We start from the raw sequence: 18,690 nt of genomic DNA, 5'->3' as shown, positions 1-18,690 counted from the left end.
AGTTGAAATGTTTAATATAGCTATTTAAGAGAAATACATCTAGTTGTATTGGCTGATAAAATACAGTTCTTTTGGTAATTTGCCATTCTAGAAAGAACTGATTATTTGAAAGCTTTCCTTATTTAAAATATTTAGACATTAATGAGAAAGCTAACAAGGTGGAACTTTTCCATGTGGAAGATATTAATGTATTGTAGTGTCTTATCATAGTTACTGGCAGGGAAAAAAGGAGATTTGCTTGTTTGACTGCTTCGGGGAAGATGCTCGAAGTATCTTGAAGTAGCTAAGAAAACGTCCCAGTAGCTTATCCTGAAGAATGTTATTGCCCTGGGGATAGTCAAGGAAAGGACAGGAGGTCAGGAATTGTTAGAACTCTCAAGGAATCCCTACTTCTATAGCTCAATAGTTAGGAAAGAAGTTGATCATGCAATATGCTAGGTATAATAGAAAGAAATTTGATAGGGTAAACTAAATAACCATGCTATATACTATAACCTTTTATAAAGTCTTTGTAGAAGAAAAGAATAAAATATTTAATATGTAAAACCCATGACAAATCTGTATCTTCTGTTCCCATATTAATCTCACAGAAATTAATTGTACGTGCATCTGTTCAAGACATTTTCAGAGTGATAAAATTTGTCACTGAATTCATATATAACTTAAGGAATTCTGTATAATGTGTATTCTTTCTTTTCCACTGGTACATATTTGGAATTATATACTTCCGTTGTGGAGTCTTGAAATGTTGTATCTGTATTAGACCTCTTATATATTAATGAGGGACTCTAATAGGTAAGTAGAAATAAAAGTTTAAAATTATGGTTGGGTGTTTTATTTTTTATAAGTAGTAACTTAATCTCTACTTAATGAATGTCCTTTATTCCTTTGCTTATGTAAGGAATATGTCCATTATATTGAATGACTCTTCAGTAAAGTAAAAGACTCCTTATGCAGAATTAGGAAAAGGAAGATTTGCTTGTCTCACATTTTTCATTAATGCTATCAAGTCTTCCCTCTTAAAAGAGATTATTTGTTTTTTGGTAGAGTTTGATGGGCTTCAGTGGTCATCACTAAAGTACAACAATGAAGCTTAAATGCTCATCAATAAAATGCAAGCATAAAATAAGGACAAACCTTTTCTCAAACGGTCTAATGTGGCATTATTAGTATTATCATCAATATAATGAAATTAATTTAACAAAATGTTGTTATTCCTAATAAATACTTGTTTAATATGATATGCCCATTAGTTTTTTAAATGAAGGACTTTTTTCACTGTAACTTTGTTTTGTTAAATAGGTATATCATTGTTTACAGAGTTTTTTGCCAGCTCTTCAGGTAGACAGCCACTTGCAGAAGCAGGAATTAGTTTTGTAATGCCACGCTTACCTGCAAGTTAATATTCTGCTGAAAAGTAGGAATGATGTGTTGATCCTTACTCAAGATAATCCATTAAGCTGGCTCTGCTTTACATACCAATGAAGTGTCTCGTTCTGGGACACTAATTGATTTTTTTGTGAGACAAGCTGAATTGGAGTCATAATGAAGAGCTGAAAATATATGAGGAAAGTTATAATGGAGGAAACAACAGCGTAGGAAAGTAACTCTTAACTTGCTGGTTATCCTGACCAGACAGATACCATGATGCAGCTGAGGGAAGAAGTGCAGGGAATAAACATGGGAATTGTAAGGGTTAAACAAGTTTTTACATATTTTAGACTGTTACTACTCTTCAGGTCACTAGTGATACAGGTCTCCAGACCCTGATCAGGAAAATATATATTTGGTTCAGCAAAAATCCTATTTCATTAATGACTACTTTTGTTCAAAGTCCTTATATATATAATTAGGTTCCTAAAGAAATGGAGCAGACTCAGTACTATGCTATATTATATCTAATGCAGTAATGTTATTTCCAATGTCACTAAATTGGTCCATATAAAAATGTGACATTCTAACTCTCCCATACTAGTTATTCTAATTATAGAAAACCAGAAAGATAATGTGTAAAAGCTAGGTAACTGAGAAGAGATAGCTATGATACAGATTGAGTTGTACATGTATATGTTAGAGTTTTTCTCATTCATCTCATTCCTGACTCCGTGATACCTACATTCTATTGCTATTGTAGTGACATCAACCTTAGGGGATATAAGCATGCTTCTTTAATGTATATGCTGGGTGTCTGGTTAAAATCAATTAACTGGGCACTCTGATAATCAGTACCTGATCTTTCTTCTGAGGAGATGTATATCTCTGAGCCCCATGCATAATGCAGGAAACAAGCACTTCTTGGTGTAGAAAAACTAGATAATCTCCATTGCAAACCTTGCTTTTAAATTAGAGAACTGTCACCACCCTGCTTAGATGTTTGGTGTTTCAACTTGCAGTCACAGAATTAATCTTTAAGGTATGCTAAGGAGACTGCATTAGTGCTATGTTTCCTTCTCCATTATTTCTCATGTCTTACACTGTAGTTTTTAAAGTAGATTTAGATACAGTGCTTATACATTAATACAATAGTTGATTAATAATATGAGCAGAATCTGCATATGAGTACAGAAGAAGTTTGAAGAGGATCTTAAAACAAGCTTGTGGAAGAAAGATGCTTTTTATTCTGTTGCAATTCCCCCCCCCTTTTTTTTTTTGCAATTGTAATTGCACTTTCTATGTTTCTAGGTCCAATATTAGGATTGACTGAAAAGGAATAGGAAGATTCAATCTTCCCTTTTATTGTTAAAAAAAATCCTCGTACCCATCCCCTCTTTATATGTGAATGGGGCAGGAGATAAAAAGAAAGATGATCCCTGCTACTGCTACATTTCCTATGGCTTTTATAAGCAATTCTCTTACTGTGCTGAAACTAAGTACCCTAATTATGAGTTTGGCAACCTTCTGAAAAAGAGAAGAATCTTGCTGCGTTGACTTATGATATGGTAAGGGTGAAGTGTGCCTGTGTAATTCATTCATTTTTTTTCTTCATCACATTTTTGCCAGCTTTGTTCTTGATAATACTTTAACTCATGCAGAGAAGCCTTAAGTGTACTTATATCCACAAACCATTGTGAAGTTGATTATCTTTACACAAACATGAAAAATCACTATAAAATTTTCCATTGTGCTTAATTTTGTTTGTAGAGCCAGAATGAAGACTGGGGAGGTTTGTCTGAGGATATCTTATGATTAAGAACAATCTAAAGCCTTAGCGCTTTGGCCCCTACCTGTACAATTGGTAACTACCAAATTTACCTTTTGGTGGCATGGATTACATGAGTGCTTTGCAGAGGTTTGCACGTGTAACAGAACCCTTGCCTGTTAAACAAGAGGAGGAACAGAGAGTGATGAGTAATGGGCTTAATCTTTTTGCCTAATTTGCTTGACAGAATGGATGTTTGCTTTGGGTGCTCTGTCTTAACTTTATTTTTCATACTAACAGCATCAGTTTTGAAGTGTGTGGTGCATGGTTTTGTTCTAGTGACATTAATGATTTTTGTATGCTGAAAGGAATTAAAAGATCCCCACTTTAATCAATAAACAGATCACTGGTCTTATAAAGTAGTTTAAACTATTTTCTGGAATATGGTGTTTACCATGAAATGAACAGAGGCCTGTGGCAGAAAAAATATAAGTGTGTTAAATTTAGTTGAGTGTGTAAATGAGAAAGGCTGCAATATCTTACAATTAAGTTATACATTAGTGAATTGCTGATATAAATATAGATATAGCCTAAAAACTTGACTTAAGGAAAAATGATATACTTGTCCCAATTTATATCAACATCTGATTTCTTACAATGTCATAGTGTATTTGCCATTTTTATATCCCATTATTCCACAAAGAAGGGTGCACAAGGACTATTAACCATCTAAAAAAGTTTTTAATGTATTTAGTTTTATTTATTTTTAGTGAATTTCTGTTCCTCTTAAATAATATGACTTAAATGCATTAATTCAAACTAACTATATTTATGCCTGCATTTAAAATGTTGATAAAGCAGAAATTATAACCATCTAATAAGCATGTTTACCAATAGATTTTAAATTAAAGAAAGAACTTTAGAGAAAATGTTCTTTAATCAGGCATAGTGGCTTTGATACAAGGCTGCATGATTAGATTAGAATGAGTAGCATCTTCCATGTAAGATTCCTGAGCTTCTGGAAGAGCTTTTCAAAATTTGAAATGAGGACGAAAGATTAAAAATGTTGATAACAAGTGGTCTAACCATGTGACTCTCCATCAAAACCAATAAATAGACATAACAGGTTATGTACTGATACGTAGTTATGAGTTACTGTGACTGTCCAGTAAACAGCATGTATCCTTTAAATACACAATCCAGCCGAGACTAAGTAATTATAATTGTATAACTATAATTTTAATTGATTTAATAAAAAGTGATCCATGCTTTTCTTCATAGAAATCAATGTCATTTAAGCATATTAATATTGATTTAGTTGTGGGCTGATGACATAGTACTTACTAAAGAAAGTCTTAAATGTGATCAGCATCTTATATCATCAAGTTTGCCTCAATTAACACTATTAGTGTTGGTCTAATAGTGATTTAATATTTCATCAAGATTCTGATGTAGGTTATGATTTAAAGTTATTATCCTACCAGAAAGGATAAGGACAACAATAATTTAATTTTGTTAAAATGAGAAGAAATTATTTACCTTATACATTTGTAAAAGGGACAAAAGGATTCTCAGCTATGGAAATTACCATTAGATAATCACTTCTCCAATCAGTTGGAATAGGCTCTGTTCAGATCAGGAGGAACCCTGTTAAAATTTCTGCATCCAAGAATATTTTGCTTCTTTCTAATCTCCCATATGTAAACTTCCAAGGCAACAAGCATTAAAGTATAACATTAATAAAATTGAAACTAACAGGACATAAACAATATAAGCAAGAGAAAGGCCTCCCACTGTTAATGCAACAAAGAATTTGAAGTAGGCATTGTGACCTGTAAACCTATTGATTATTCTGTTTTCTTTTTCCCACATTTGTCCAAGTGTTGCCAAGACATATTTGTCAGGAATGGGTGGAATATTTCGATTTCTAGTTGGATAAATGCCTGCAGAATACTTCCAGTAAGGTCAGGACAGCATTGGAAGTCTTCTAGTGAAATTAAAATCCTGTTTTGAAATCAATGTTTTGCACACCCCTAATAATAAATGACTTACGTTTTTCCTAGTGAGTAGAAATATTTGTAATTAGTTATTTAACTTCTGTCCATGATTGCTGAGCTGAATATATGGATTAGTCTACTTCATAAAAAGATTATTATATTAAAACCAGAACTACAAACAATAATCTGAATTGGTATGAAATGTAGTAGATAACTAAAATTCATTACAGTCATGGATCAGCATCAAGGTATGAAATTATTTGTTTGGTTAACAGAGAACACAACAAAACAAGTAACCACCTTTTTCACAACAATTTTATGCTTTCTCCAGATAATGGGTTTTATTGTAAGAATATAATTAAGTAGACTTTTTTTTGGCCTCCTTTTTTATCAACATAGATATAAAAGTGGCTACAATTGTTCTAGGTCAACGTGCATGTAGTTGACCTAGAAGACATGTAGTCAACTAGACTAATTGCCCATGGAAATTATGTCACTGTGAAATAAACAGAATCTATCAGTGTTCTTGGTTATTTCAGATTCAGATCTCACTCCAATCATCTTGATTATGAAAACCATATCATTTCTCTTGGTGTTTCTTGATTGCTCCAAACAAATTGATATCCCAGAGCATGACCATAGGATTCAACTGTCTCTGAAAGTGTATTGTTTATCCCACACTTCAATATGGGTCCTTGCACAATACTTACTTAGGTGCTTGACAGGTTCTTCACCTTTTACCCTACACTTGCAATGAAGGAGAGGTTGTGAAATTAGTTTCTTCAGGTTTAAACCGTAAGAACTTTTAACTAGAATATTTGTAAGTTTGGTATATTTGTAGCTATTTGTATTTATTATATACAGTACCTAGAAACATGGGGTATTTTGTGAAGAATTAAAATGCATCCTTTTACTGCCCAAATGTAGGGCTTTGCATTTTTCTGTCTGAATGTATTTCGCTGGTTTCCATCCATTGTTTCTGCTTTTCAAGATCCTTTGGAATCTTTATATTGTCATCTGTGTTTGGTGTGTCTCCTGGCTTTGCATATTTCTATACCTGTGAAAATTAGATTTTCTAACCCTTCATTCAAGCTCTTTTAAATATGTTGAACAGCCCAGGGTGTAGAACGGAGCTTAGCAATATGCCACTTGATACTTGTTTCCATCTTAATGTGGAGCCACTAATATGATTGCTCAACTAGCTCTATATCTATATAATCGTAGCATGTCCTGCCCACATTTTGTCATCTTCTCATAATTCTCTACTAGAATGTCATGGAAGACTTTGTTGAATGCTATGCTGGTTCTTGCTCACAAACCAACTGCTTAATAATCTGTTCCACAGTTTTGCCCTGCATCATTGTCAAGCTGTTCAGTCTATAGTTACCAAAGTCATCTTTTTTCCTCCTTTTTGAAGATATTTAACCCTCTCCAATGCTCTGGCACTATGACCACTCCCCATGATTTCTTAAAAATCATAGAAGGTGCTCCAAGATGATATCCACAAGCTCCTTCAAGACACTCAGTTTTAGTAGGTCTGGTCCTGAAGATGTAATTTGATCATGGTAGCCAGTGTCTTTGGCTGCCACTCCTTTCTTTTGTCTTTTGAAAAAGAAGACCAAAGCAAAGTAGGAATAAAGGAGTTTTGCCCTCTCCTTCTCATAATAGGAATAGTGTGCAAGTGTATTTGCAGCTGTCCTGCAGATCCTTTGGCCTGGTGATTTCTGACCATGGGATGCTCCCTAATACTACTATAAGCTTGTTGAAATTGGCTCTCCTGAAATCTAGTGTGCGTGTGTTAATTATGCTTCAATTTTTCTTCCTGCAATATCTTGAACCCCCAGGACAATGTGGTCACTTCCTCCCATAATTCTTACTGTTTTTATCTCTTCAACTAATTCGTAAGGCCGTGAAGACCTGGCTTTGTGTCCAGGCCTGGGGCCCCAAGCATGTGGATGGTCCCGCCTCTTGGTTATATTAACATCCATACATTGCTTACTTAGCAGCCATGTATATTTATCTTGTATTTGTTTTGTATTTTAATTGTTTTAATTGTAATTGTTTTAACTGTTTTGTGGTTTTATTGTTGTCAGCCGCCCAGAGTCACTTGTTAAGATGGGCGGCTATAGAAATCGAATAAATAAATAAATTCTCTCTTGATTTGGAACAGATCTGAAATAGCAAAACAGAGATCACTGAGGAATTTTTTACACCTTGTAGTCTCTTCCTGAAAGTTCTGAAATAGTAATAGCAATAATAATAATAATAATAATATATTAAACTTGTATGTTGCCCAACTGTCAATGATCCGATGGCTCACAACAATCAAAGGAATTGCAATAAAGTCAATAAAACATAAACAGTAAAGATAAAATATATCTTTGTTGTTTTCCCTTAGTTGTATTATTATTGAATGATCTTCATTGGACTCCTGTGCTGAAATTTCTGGATCTTAATACATCTGGGCACTTCCATCACATATAATGCAACTTTTCCTCTCCTGTTGTCTAGCTCTTCCTTTTGAATGACATACCATTCAGCCCTGCATTCCACTCAAGGGTTTTATCCCACCAGTTTTCAGTAACGTATGCTAAGTCATATTTGCCTTCCTGCATTAGTTTCCTATGCTTTTTCCTCATACTTTCTAGATTTGTATAAAAATCCTGGAATCCTTCAGCTGCAGAGCTTGGTCTATTGTTTCATGTATTTACATGCTCACTATTGGGTGCCTCCATATCCTGCATATTCTCCTAGTCCCACTATTGCATTATTTCCTGGGCTTTCTTTTTCATTCCCTGGGGAGTCAGTTTAAAGCCCTTTGCATCAGGTTTGCAGGGTACCTTCCAAACATGTTATTTCTTGTTCTAATGTACAGCCCCACCTCTTTCCATTTTGGAAATGCATCCCATTATGAAAGAATCCAAATTGTTCTCACTGGCACCATTGGAATAGACACAGAGAGTCTCTGATCACCAACACCTGTTGTTTCCTCTTTTTCAGGGTAGAGACAGGAATTGGTTAGTTCCTGCCCTCCTATTATGAAGGAATTTCATGAAGGAGAATGAAGAAAAAACATATATATAATTTTTGATCAATTATGTGCCATCAAGTTGTTTCTTGACTCCTAGCAACCACATAGATAGATTTTCTCCATGACAATCTCTCCTTAACCTAATCTTTCAGGTCTTCCAATGGTATATTATATATTATTATGTTACGTTATATAAATAGCTGAGGTTAAAACATCCAAGATCTTAAGGAATTTGGAACCAGATGTGCATCTTACATCTTCCTGCCCCAACAAAGTATCAGCAGACTAAGTTTCTGCTTTTAGTTCTTACCTATTGTGAAGCTTCATCCAATAACCATGCTGATACATATTGCAAAGAATTACAGTTTATGCCCCCCAGTTGCATATTATTAAATGTCCATTGCTTGAAGCTAGTAAAAGTCTGGCTCTAGTTGTTTTGCAGCAAGCCTACAAAGTTGTCCCTGGTTATCAGGCTTCTTTTATAGGTTGGGAATTAAGCGGTGACTGAATAGCAAGAAAGGAAAAAAATAAACCTCAAAGTAAATAAACAGTTATGGCAATGAATCGGCTATTTGAGAGATGGCTGGCTGGGATGAGAGTTACTCCTTAGTCTGCCTGACAGTAGATGGAATAAGACACACAAGATTTGCAAAACAATCCCAGAATAGATACGTTCCTGTGATGCTTGCGTGCAGTTAGTTGACAAAAATATATGCACAAGAAGTCACCAGATAGTTTTAGATGTCATACTCCCTTTTCATATTTTTCTCCTAGCTTTAGGTTATAATTTATTGGGGAGTGTTGTTTGTGCCTTTGAGTCATTCTTGACTCCTGGCAACTGCCTGGGCAAGTCCCTGCAGTTTTCTTGGCAAGGTTTTTCAGAAGTGGTTAGCCACTGCCTGCTTCCTAGAGCTGAGTGTGTGACTGGCCCAAGGTCACCCAGTTGGCTTCATGCCTAAAATGGGATTAGAACACATGCCTTCCCGGTTTCTAGCCTGGTGCCTTAACCACTACACCAAACTGGCCCTCAAGTGTACAAAAAGGAAAATTGAGCTCAGAGAGCACATCCCCACTTCCTTTATAAAATTTTTTGAATTGATAATGTTATGGTGGAATAAAAATCAGATTAATTGAAGAGCTCCATCAGAATAAAACTCAAAATATTTTGAGTATTCTGATCACAGCAAGCAATGGGAACTCAAGATGAGCCCTTTGTTCTTTTGCTTTGATTCCAGCACTAGAGGAGGTTGTGGTTCATTCTGGCCCATTTTGCGAAACAGCTGGTCAATAGGATAATTCTTAATTTTAGTACATCTTAAAATCTCATAGGCTCTAAGTAGAACAGCAACTGCCTCAGTTATGGAAAAAGCCCCTTAGCAGTGGGTTGTCAGTAAGAAGCTTTCAGTTGGTTAAACAACTCTCAGGTACTCAGCATATGACAGAAAGAACAGAGCAGTCTCAAAGCACTTTAGTCTTAGCATTGTACAGACTAGAAGGCACAAGAGCATGCACAGAATAGTCACATACCAAACCAGCCCAAACCAATAGGATCTGAATGTTTAAATGTACCCTGAAATTCAACGAAAGATTTTACCCAGAATATTCCACATATTCCAAAAGGCTTACATACCACCAGGAGTTCTACAGGGAGAAAGTCTTATATATCTCCCCCTTTTTATTTAAAGTTGTATGAAAATTGAGGGATATGTTGAATATTAATTGCTTATTGATAATTTTTTAATTCAGTTTATCTTCTTGCATAGAAGTAAAAAAAAAGTATTTCTAATATAGATATTTCTCTGGAATATCAGACTTTCAGATTTATAGTGGGGGTGAGTACTCTGAAAAAAATTGAAAAATCTTTTTGAATTAATGCAAACATGAAACATATTACATTTAATCATTGCCATCAACCCTGAAAAATATGCAGCTGCATTAAGAGTCGCAGCAAGTAGTTAACATCTTTTTACAGGCATCTTTGCATAAGTGTAAGAAAAAATGTTGCTATAACAAATAGTGGAGAGGTGCTGCATTTATACAAATTCCAAAAAGTTTGTAAATGATTTTGAAGCTTGAGTCGTCCTTGTTTGTAGTATAGAAAAAGTGAAGCAGATAATTATAAACAAGTATGGTGTAGAACATTTAAGCCTTGGATAAGCATTCAGAGACCTAGGAATGTTGGAGCTATTGCTCATGGTGGTATAGTTAAGAAGAGCAGTGAATAGTAGAGGGATAGAAATTTAGGAATGAATGATAGCAATGGTAGAACTATTTTTTATTCTGGATAGTTTTGAGAATGTAGGTGACTCTGGTCTATTGAAATGCCCATAGAAGTGGAAGCAACTATTATGAACTAATCTAGTTACAGTGTAGTGAATATTTTCCAGATGACAGCTTGCCTTGTTCTAACTACAGATTCCAAAAGGAAACTTTAGATCTGAGATTCATCCGTGGGAGTTGGTGATTTAGACAGCAAAAATAAGAAATTTGGAGGAAAGAATTTATTTTACATTCTGTGTAGGCAAAAGGACTGTTACTGAACCTGTTTACAACCAATCCTATTTCTGCTTCCCTCTCTCTGATTATTGTCTGTTGGTAATGTGAATTGGTAGAAAGATGCTAAAAGTTGCATGTGAGTTTGATCTTGGCTTTTTGGCAGATAAAATAGAGAATTGTTCAAGTTTAATTTGACTGTACATGATGTGGATAATTTATTTTCACTTCTGAACCTTTCTGTAGAAAGGTTTCACTCATAACTTTTAATATTTTCATAAAACAAAATAATAATGTGAATGAATAAATTAATCAAATTGGGTGATTTAACTACTTTTAGTTAAAAACCTAAGTAGCCATGAAGTGAAGATCCATATTAAGGCGATGTAGTATTAGGCCAGCTAAAGTTTAGAAAATAAGTAAATAGGGAAGAGAAATGTTATGCTTGCTGTTTAAGCCATGGCTATACCAGTTTATAAGCACTGATAGAATGTGGAAAAGACTGTACATATGCAAATAAGGCAGGTGGAGTTAACTAATTTTATGATGAGTTTGGATATATTATTAAATCACATTAAATATGTTGGGGGGGAAGATAATTGAATATTTCAGTTCACACGATAACTGGAAAAATGAACTTTTACAATTTGTAAAATTAATATAGTAATTTTATAGTATTTTCTCAAAAATGCTCCATTGAATAAATTAGTTTTAGGGTATCTTCTTGGGAAAACTTTCTAAGTCATTCTTTTCAGAGAAACCTATATTTCTGAGATAGACTTGATTATCGCATTGATTATTGTGTTTGAAAGCCTGAGCATTCTTATATATAGAAAAAAAATATATAGCCTCTACAGTTGTTTCTAGAACTAGCCTTATGAATGGTGTGGCTATTCTGCTCTTAGGATAAGCATGAAAAAATGTAGGAAATTAATGAAGCCAGTTCTCCATCCCTGTGTAGTTGAATTAACAGTTAGCCTGCTTGGAATGTTAATAGAGGTAGTTTTAAAACAGATTAAAAAGAATGAGTTTATTGTGTGATTGTGGCCCTTGAAGACACAATTTATAATCACACCATTGAAGAAAAGTAAACTTTGGAAGTAAATTAATTGTAGTTTACACACATTGCCATAAAACTCAGTAATTATACAATTGGATGTTATTTGATACAACATCAGATATGTCCTTCAAAAAGCTTGTTTAAAGTGCAAATTGCATATGCATTGCTGTTTTCTCTAATTAAACATAGAGCTGTGCAAACTAATAATGGATGTCTGACAGTAGCAGTATACAGTAGCAGTAATCAATCATTACAAACCTAGTTTAAAGTAAGCCACCAAGAAAATTGTATATAGCTTGTTAAACTACCTAGTTCAATAAAATTGTCTTTTCTTAAACCTCTATTATTATTATTATTATTATTATTATTATTATTATTATTACGTAATTCGAAAGATCAGAATAGACAAGAAGAATGGAAGTAATATAAAGCCATTTGTTTTATTATATGCATGCCAATCTCTGTACTGTTTATAAAAAAAATACATTTCTTTTATAGCCACGTCATGAATACTTTAATGTCCCAGTATACTAAATGACTTCATTCATCATGCACACAGAGAGGCGCTAGAGCTGACTTTCTCATGGCAGAACGCTTTTCCTCAGCTTGGTGAATCCAATCATCTCGAACAAACTAGTGTATATCACAGTTGTGTTTTTTGTTTTTGCTGTTTGTATTTTTCCTTGTCCTTCCATTTGCAGTGTTTGTTCTTCATATGTTTTGTCAGCATGCTGTACTTTCCATGTTAAAATATTTAAATCTATCTAGTTAGCACTTGACATAGCATGTAAAACTCCAGCTTGAAATACTTTGCTTAGCCTCACTTTATCATTTAAACATTCAACCCCATGGTACAGTATTCTATCAAAATGAATATAAATCTAATTTATGTCGCTAGCACATAGATATCCACTGATACGTTAACTTACACACTTTATCCCACTAAATAAAATGGTTTCTAAATAGTGCCTTCTAAACTTATCATGAAAAACAACCCTGAAGGCCAAAAATTGTGGTGTATGTATATATATGTATGTGTGTATATATATATATATGTGTGTGTGTGTGTGTGTATCTGTGTGTGTGTGTGTGTGTATATATATATATATAAATATATATATAAATAACATTTGCTTCACCTCTAAGTTTAAAAAATAAGGACGTCAGTCTTGCATTTTCTAGAGTGCATGTGCATAAGGTATTCCTTCTGCATGCAAAGTCTTTTTCATTAATTTCAATATTTAGAGTAGATTTGTATGGATATCTTCGGTGCATGTATGGAGCTCATCCAAATGTTACAATAGCAAGAAAAATGACTTCATAAATGTACAGAAGCAACTACCAAAATATATGACTAAAAAACCTCCTGGTTTCATTCTAAAACAGATAGTGTTAATACAAATAGAGAAGTGACTGCTGTTACAAAGTTAGATGTTTAAAATGGTAGTTAAAAAACTTAGAAAATGGTTTCTGCCATATGATTAAATATAGTGTACTATTGCTGGTTCAAAGACGGGGTTTAACGTTACTTCCTGTTATGTCTGGGAAGCATGCAAGAAGCATTTGTATCGCAGACCTCTCTCTCTGGTATTGCTTCTGTGAATGTACATGATAAATGCTGCTTTGCATTCTTTTAATATCTGGCTCTTCAAACTGCTGCAAATGGAGTGCTGATGATGCAGTATTGTTGCACCTTTATAGAGCTGCATGCTTGTAAATTACTGTGAAGTTTTTGGGGCATGTCTGTAATAAACTATTGCATGCACTTCTCATGTGACTGGCTTTTTTTCCTCCATTACTTCTGCTGTGATAGAATTCATATTTATGGAATTTACCTTAATTCTGATTTTCAGTCATAACATATGAAACACTTTTGATTAAAGATTAAACTCGGCTATGATTTCTAAAAAGTTGCACATTCCCGAAGAGCTGTTATCATTTATACCCTTGAGTGGCACAGCTCCTTTCCCCAGGTAGTATTTGGGATTCAGCAAGTGGCTACCTTCTTGAAATGGAATCATTGTGGGAATATGCCCTTCTCTAAGTCAATCTGTTTCTGGAAGGAGTTGTAGCTTGCATAATGAATGAGGGTGCATTTCCCTGCTAGTGAATCTGCTGAATAAAAAATCTTCAGAATCTAATAAAAACTTATTTTTGCACAGCAAAATTAGTCCAGTCCTGTATGTCATGTTTAAATCTTTATGTCAGCACAGAACAATATCTAAATAGAGCACTTGCTACTAATTACTAATATAATTCAGAGGTGTTACAAATAGTGCCTTCCTTTTGGGAATTCAGAATTTTAATTGTATGTTCTTGCACACTTATATATTCTTGCTGTATTTGCTGTGGAAATATTGCTAAATTCTGATTTTCTTTCTTTTTGGCTATACCTTGTTTAGGATGCTAAAGTAAGTGTTTATATAAAAATTACTGGTTGTACTTTGAGTAGAAAAACACTGACATAGTGTTATAAGGAAAATATAACTTGATTTAACATTTTAATTGAAATTGAACATTTCAAACATTAAACAGTCCTTATTTTCACTAATGTATAGAAATGATAACATTTTTAAACACCTTTTTCACAGTCACTCTTTAAAGATTTTATCCATATTTGTTAAATATCTAGAATTAGTTTTATCAAAAATTCAGTTACTACTTTGGTTGAATCCCTTAAACAGGTCAGTCATTTTGATACCTGGGTTACACCTTTCAAAGTAGTTTGTGCCTATTGTTCAACACATGTAGGTTACTTTCTGCTCTCTTTGATGATTCACCAAAGCATTCCACAAAATAGAAATTGTTTCCACTACTCAGTTGACTAAAGAAAGGAGGGAAGAATTGCAGGAATTGGGGAGTGTATCAAATACAGTTATTTAAAAAAGGTGAGATGTAACTTTCTGAAATTCAGTTACTTCTTAGTATGATAAATTTAGCTTGGCAGGAGCAAAAAATCTGTTAATGCTCTGATTTTTCCTCCACAGGAAGCAGAGACCCCTCGTAGTGTTCTTGAAGAGATTGGACTGACATAAATCTTCTTTCTGATGTCTTAACAGTGTCCCATATAACTGTAAATGTTCACTGCCTCCATTTAATGTTAGCTAATGGTGTTATGATGCTATTTGTCAGTATTATTGTTCTGCTAAGCTACTTATATTCAGGTCTACAAGAAAAAATATCTATTTATTATAAAGTTTAGAAAGTTTTAAAACCTTTTAAAATGGGGCGGGGGGTTACAGCAATTTAAGCCACATTAGTTTTAAAGCATTAAGTCATAGATGACAATTTCAGTAATTATATTTTGTGAATTACTTTGCCAACACATAATGTATCCAATACTGTTATATGTTATATGCTGAAAACAATTACATGTGGTAATGTGAAATGTGTTAACAAAGAAACTTGGCTTTGTATAGCCAAAGACTTTTATTATAAAGTCAGTATTTCTTAAAAGTCAGTTTAGGTTGTCACAGAAGATTAAACAAGTATTTACAGCTGTTTTATTTATACCAAAGAATCACATTAAGATTTCTAAGTCAAACTGTTGCAAGCTGTCATGGCAGATTCATTTCTAACAATTCAGTTGTAAATGTTATAAACATTCCTTGGAATGAAATTCTAAATTCAGTTATCCAATTGAGTTAATATATTGCAAAGGGAATAAAAACTGAAGTTATATGAAGCGTATTACTATAAACATAAACATTCCTTGGAATGAAATTCTAAATTCATTTACCCAACTGAGTTAGTATATGGCAAAGGGACAGTAAATTGCAGTTATATAAAGCGTGTTACTTTATATAAGCATAAATACTGAAATAGTCTTTTCAAAAGGGTAAAATAAAATTCAGACATCATTGAAATACACTTGACAAAAAGGGACTGTTAGAAAACATCTACTTGTTACCAGTATTATCTGATGTATGTTTAAAATAATCTGAACAGCTATATTACTAAGTGTAGCTGCCTGCTAATATTCCACCTTAGATTCTAGATTTAATCATTGTGCATTTTGAACACAGCAGAGAAGCAGACCTTACACCATGCCTTTGCTCAGCTTGTTCACAGTCTTGGCTGCCGTGGTATGCGTAGGCACATTTTTCAGTGTAGTATGTCTGAAACAAAATAGGACTTCTAAATATGCATAGGGTCAGACTGCATGGATATTACAAAGCCATATTTTGTTTACCTTCATGTGCATTTTGCTGAATATCCTGTAATACATTTGAAGCAAACTTCATTCAGAGCATTTATTTCTGGAAGTAGTGTTGCTTTACATAGGTGTGTGTGTGTGTTTTCTCATATGTAGACCTCTTCAATAACGTAACTACTAAATTCCCTTCCGGTGGATCAATTTGCTATAATTGATGTTTCCAAACATTGTAATGTATTAGTATAAACAATGCCACATCAGAAAGATTATTGTATCATGTATCATGCTGAGTCCAATAGAAGTATTATGGAATTAATGATGATTACATAAAGTACATACACTGGAGTCCTGTTCTATGTTTAACTTAATGGGAACTAGAAGAATGAAGTTCACGTGGCCTTAGAATGGTCCATTGCTATGTGTGATGGTGAAATAGGGTGGAATTACTTGACATTTTAAAATGTCAGAAGCAACTTTTTGTGCATTCAAACCATGTTTAAGGTCTGCACTGTTGCCTTGTACGTGTTTGTTTTAAAAAAGCGTTGTGATGTGAGATAAGCTGTGTAGTATCACACCAGTTTAGTTGTAATAAATGTCCATTTTTACTCCATTACTGTGCCTGTCTATTCAAAAACGTAGGGAAACACTAATTTCTACAATTATGTTTTAATCTTTGTATATGGATACTTGAATGTTGTAATGAATTATCTATCTGCAAGAACATAATAATATGCAATGTGTTTTTTTTTAAAGAACAGGCATTTTAAAGTTTATATTGGCCAGGTTTTAAAAACATCCAATCAATAATTTAGGAACACAGTTATGTTTTTATAGAAGCATGTTTTATTCTATAACATATTTTTGAATATAAAATGCATTAGAAGGTTCTCATTGCTTCAGAATTAAAAGTACTACAGGACCCAGCTGTGTCTCAGTTCAAAATCAGTTTTTTTGTTTTGAGCAACTCTATTCCTGTTTTTTCTCTTTTGAGGTGTGGGGGGAACTACACTGTGAGATTGTTTGGAGTATGTAGACATATCTCCCAAAAAGGCAAGGGCACGTGTGTATGTAAATATAAAATTATTTTTAAGAACTGTAGCTATCAGAACTACTAAATCAGAACTATAAAAAATTTTTAAAAATTGGATTTAAAAGATTTACAGTAGGCTATCTTCAACAAAGAAGTTGAAAATAAGGATACTGAAGAAAAAAAGCTTTTCACATAATCCGTACAGAACAAAATGGGTACTATGAGCCATATAAATCATTAAAACATGTCATTTACCAATTTTTCTGCTTTGGATCAGAATATTAGGATGGAGCTATTTCTGTTAATGAGGATGTTACTCCAAATTATTAGTCATCTTTACTTCCAAATCTTCAAGAGAAACAGCTCACATAATAAACATAACTGCAAATTAGACTACATCTATAGCCATGTACCTGAATGCTACATAGAATGAAAAAGTTCCACTAAATGAGTGGAAGATTATAGCTGCCTCTAAAAATTTGGGCATGGCTGAGGGTAAGAATCCTCCCAAATTGTGAGACCCCAGAAGGTGAAATTTATCTGAATTTGGGAGCAAACTAGAGGTAAAGCTTAAAAAAGGGTAAACATTTTCTCAGTTGAACCTCAAGCAATGATTGCAATACAAATTACACTTCAAGAGTAATGTGAGTTCATTCCAGCCCTACTCCTAAAAGCTTTATGAGTCTGACTCAAGGTATATCATAATATATATTAAAGTTGGGCTTATTCCATGCATATGATGTGTTCACTCACAAATGGATTTTTTAAAATCATCTAATGTGATAAATTATTTCTTCGGTGTTTCTGTGTTAGCACAGCACTTTATTAAACAGTCCAAGATACCAATATTGTCTTCTTTTAAAATTAAGTTATTCAAACATTATGTAAATCATTGTAGCAGTGAGTTAACAGCCAGTTTCTTAAAAAAGTAATGGGGCTGCTCAATGTCGGCTCTTTTCTATTATGCCAGCATATGGGAGTAATCTGTAGCCATTTCATTGATGTACATATGCAGTGATAAATATATGTACTCTATATGTATGATTTAGCTTTACATATTTGGAAAGAAAGTAATGTTAATCTTCCCTATACCAGTTTCTGAAAACTAAAGTACAAAATTGCCAACTCATCGTAGAATGAGAGCTGTGTTATGGTAGCCAAACATCAGAGTTTGGTAGCACCTTTTGAAACTAACAAATTTTATTGTAAACTTTTGTGAGTTACAGCTCACTAATGAAGTAGCTTAACTGATAAAGGATTTAAATGCATAGGGATGAGGCAGTAAGGAAAAAAGTAGGGAGAGACAGCATAAAAATCTATGCCTTATAATAAAAATTGTTAAGTCTTAAAGAGCTACCATGCTGATTTTCTACCGAAGTCCATTGAAAGAACATTTTGTAATTTTTCAGCCCTATGATAAACTGAGGTATACATATTTAGAAAAATGTTGCAACACATGAAATTGTAGTTGCTTTATAGTAAGTGATAGTACTTACTGTAGGTGGAATTATTGTATAGGACGTAATTTAAGGAAATTGAGACAAATTGCATGTCTGCTTCCTTAACAAAAGAGGAATTTGATAAAAGGTTTCATAAAAGGTATTTTTTAAAAAGTTTCAAAAAAGCTAAAGTAGTTAAACTCTAGGAGTAGTGTGCTTCAGAAATTATTTGAGAGGCATGCTACTAACACTGCACAGCCCTATTAAACATTACAGCTGTGAGGTAGACAAAGACAGCCACTGTAATTCACTAAGCATGCAGAAACTGTTATAGGACAAATAGCG

The 18,690-nt window shown here is 33.6% G+C and overlaps 1 protein-coding gene across 4 annotated transcripts in view; it reads left to right on the top strand.

Moving 5' to 3' along the window:
* Window positions 1-16,486, top strand: part of AP1S2 (adaptor related protein complex 1 subunit sigma 2) — a 29,914-nt gene extending 13,428 nt beyond the window's left edge. The window contains exons 5-6 of one of the 4 annotated variants that reach the window (XM_063305114.1): window positions 3,142-3,235; window positions 14,708-16,486. In XM_063305114.1, the coding sequence (XP_063161184.1) occupies window positions 3,142-3,186 (45 nt within the window). In that variant the 3' untranslated portion in view covers window positions 3,187-3,235; window positions 14,708-16,486. Of the gene's footprint in view, window positions 1-3,141; window positions 3,236-12,218; window positions 12,767-14,707 lie in introns of those variants that run through there. The other 3 variants (XM_063305112.1, XM_063305113.1, XM_063305116.1) reach the window with 3 other exon arrangements.
* Window positions 16,487-18,690: the final 2,204 nt, after the last annotated feature.

The sequence above is a fragment of the Candoia aspera genome, chromosome 5 (assembly GCF_035149785.1).
Source record: "Candoia aspera isolate rCanAsp1 chromosome 5, rCanAsp1.hap2, whole genome shotgun sequence".
Classification (NCBI taxonomy): domain Eukaryota; kingdom Metazoa; phylum Chordata; class Lepidosauria; order Squamata; family Boidae; genus Candoia; species Candoia aspera.
Note: the sequence above shows the minus strand (reverse complement) of the source record. Positions and strands in the feature narration are given on the sequence as shown.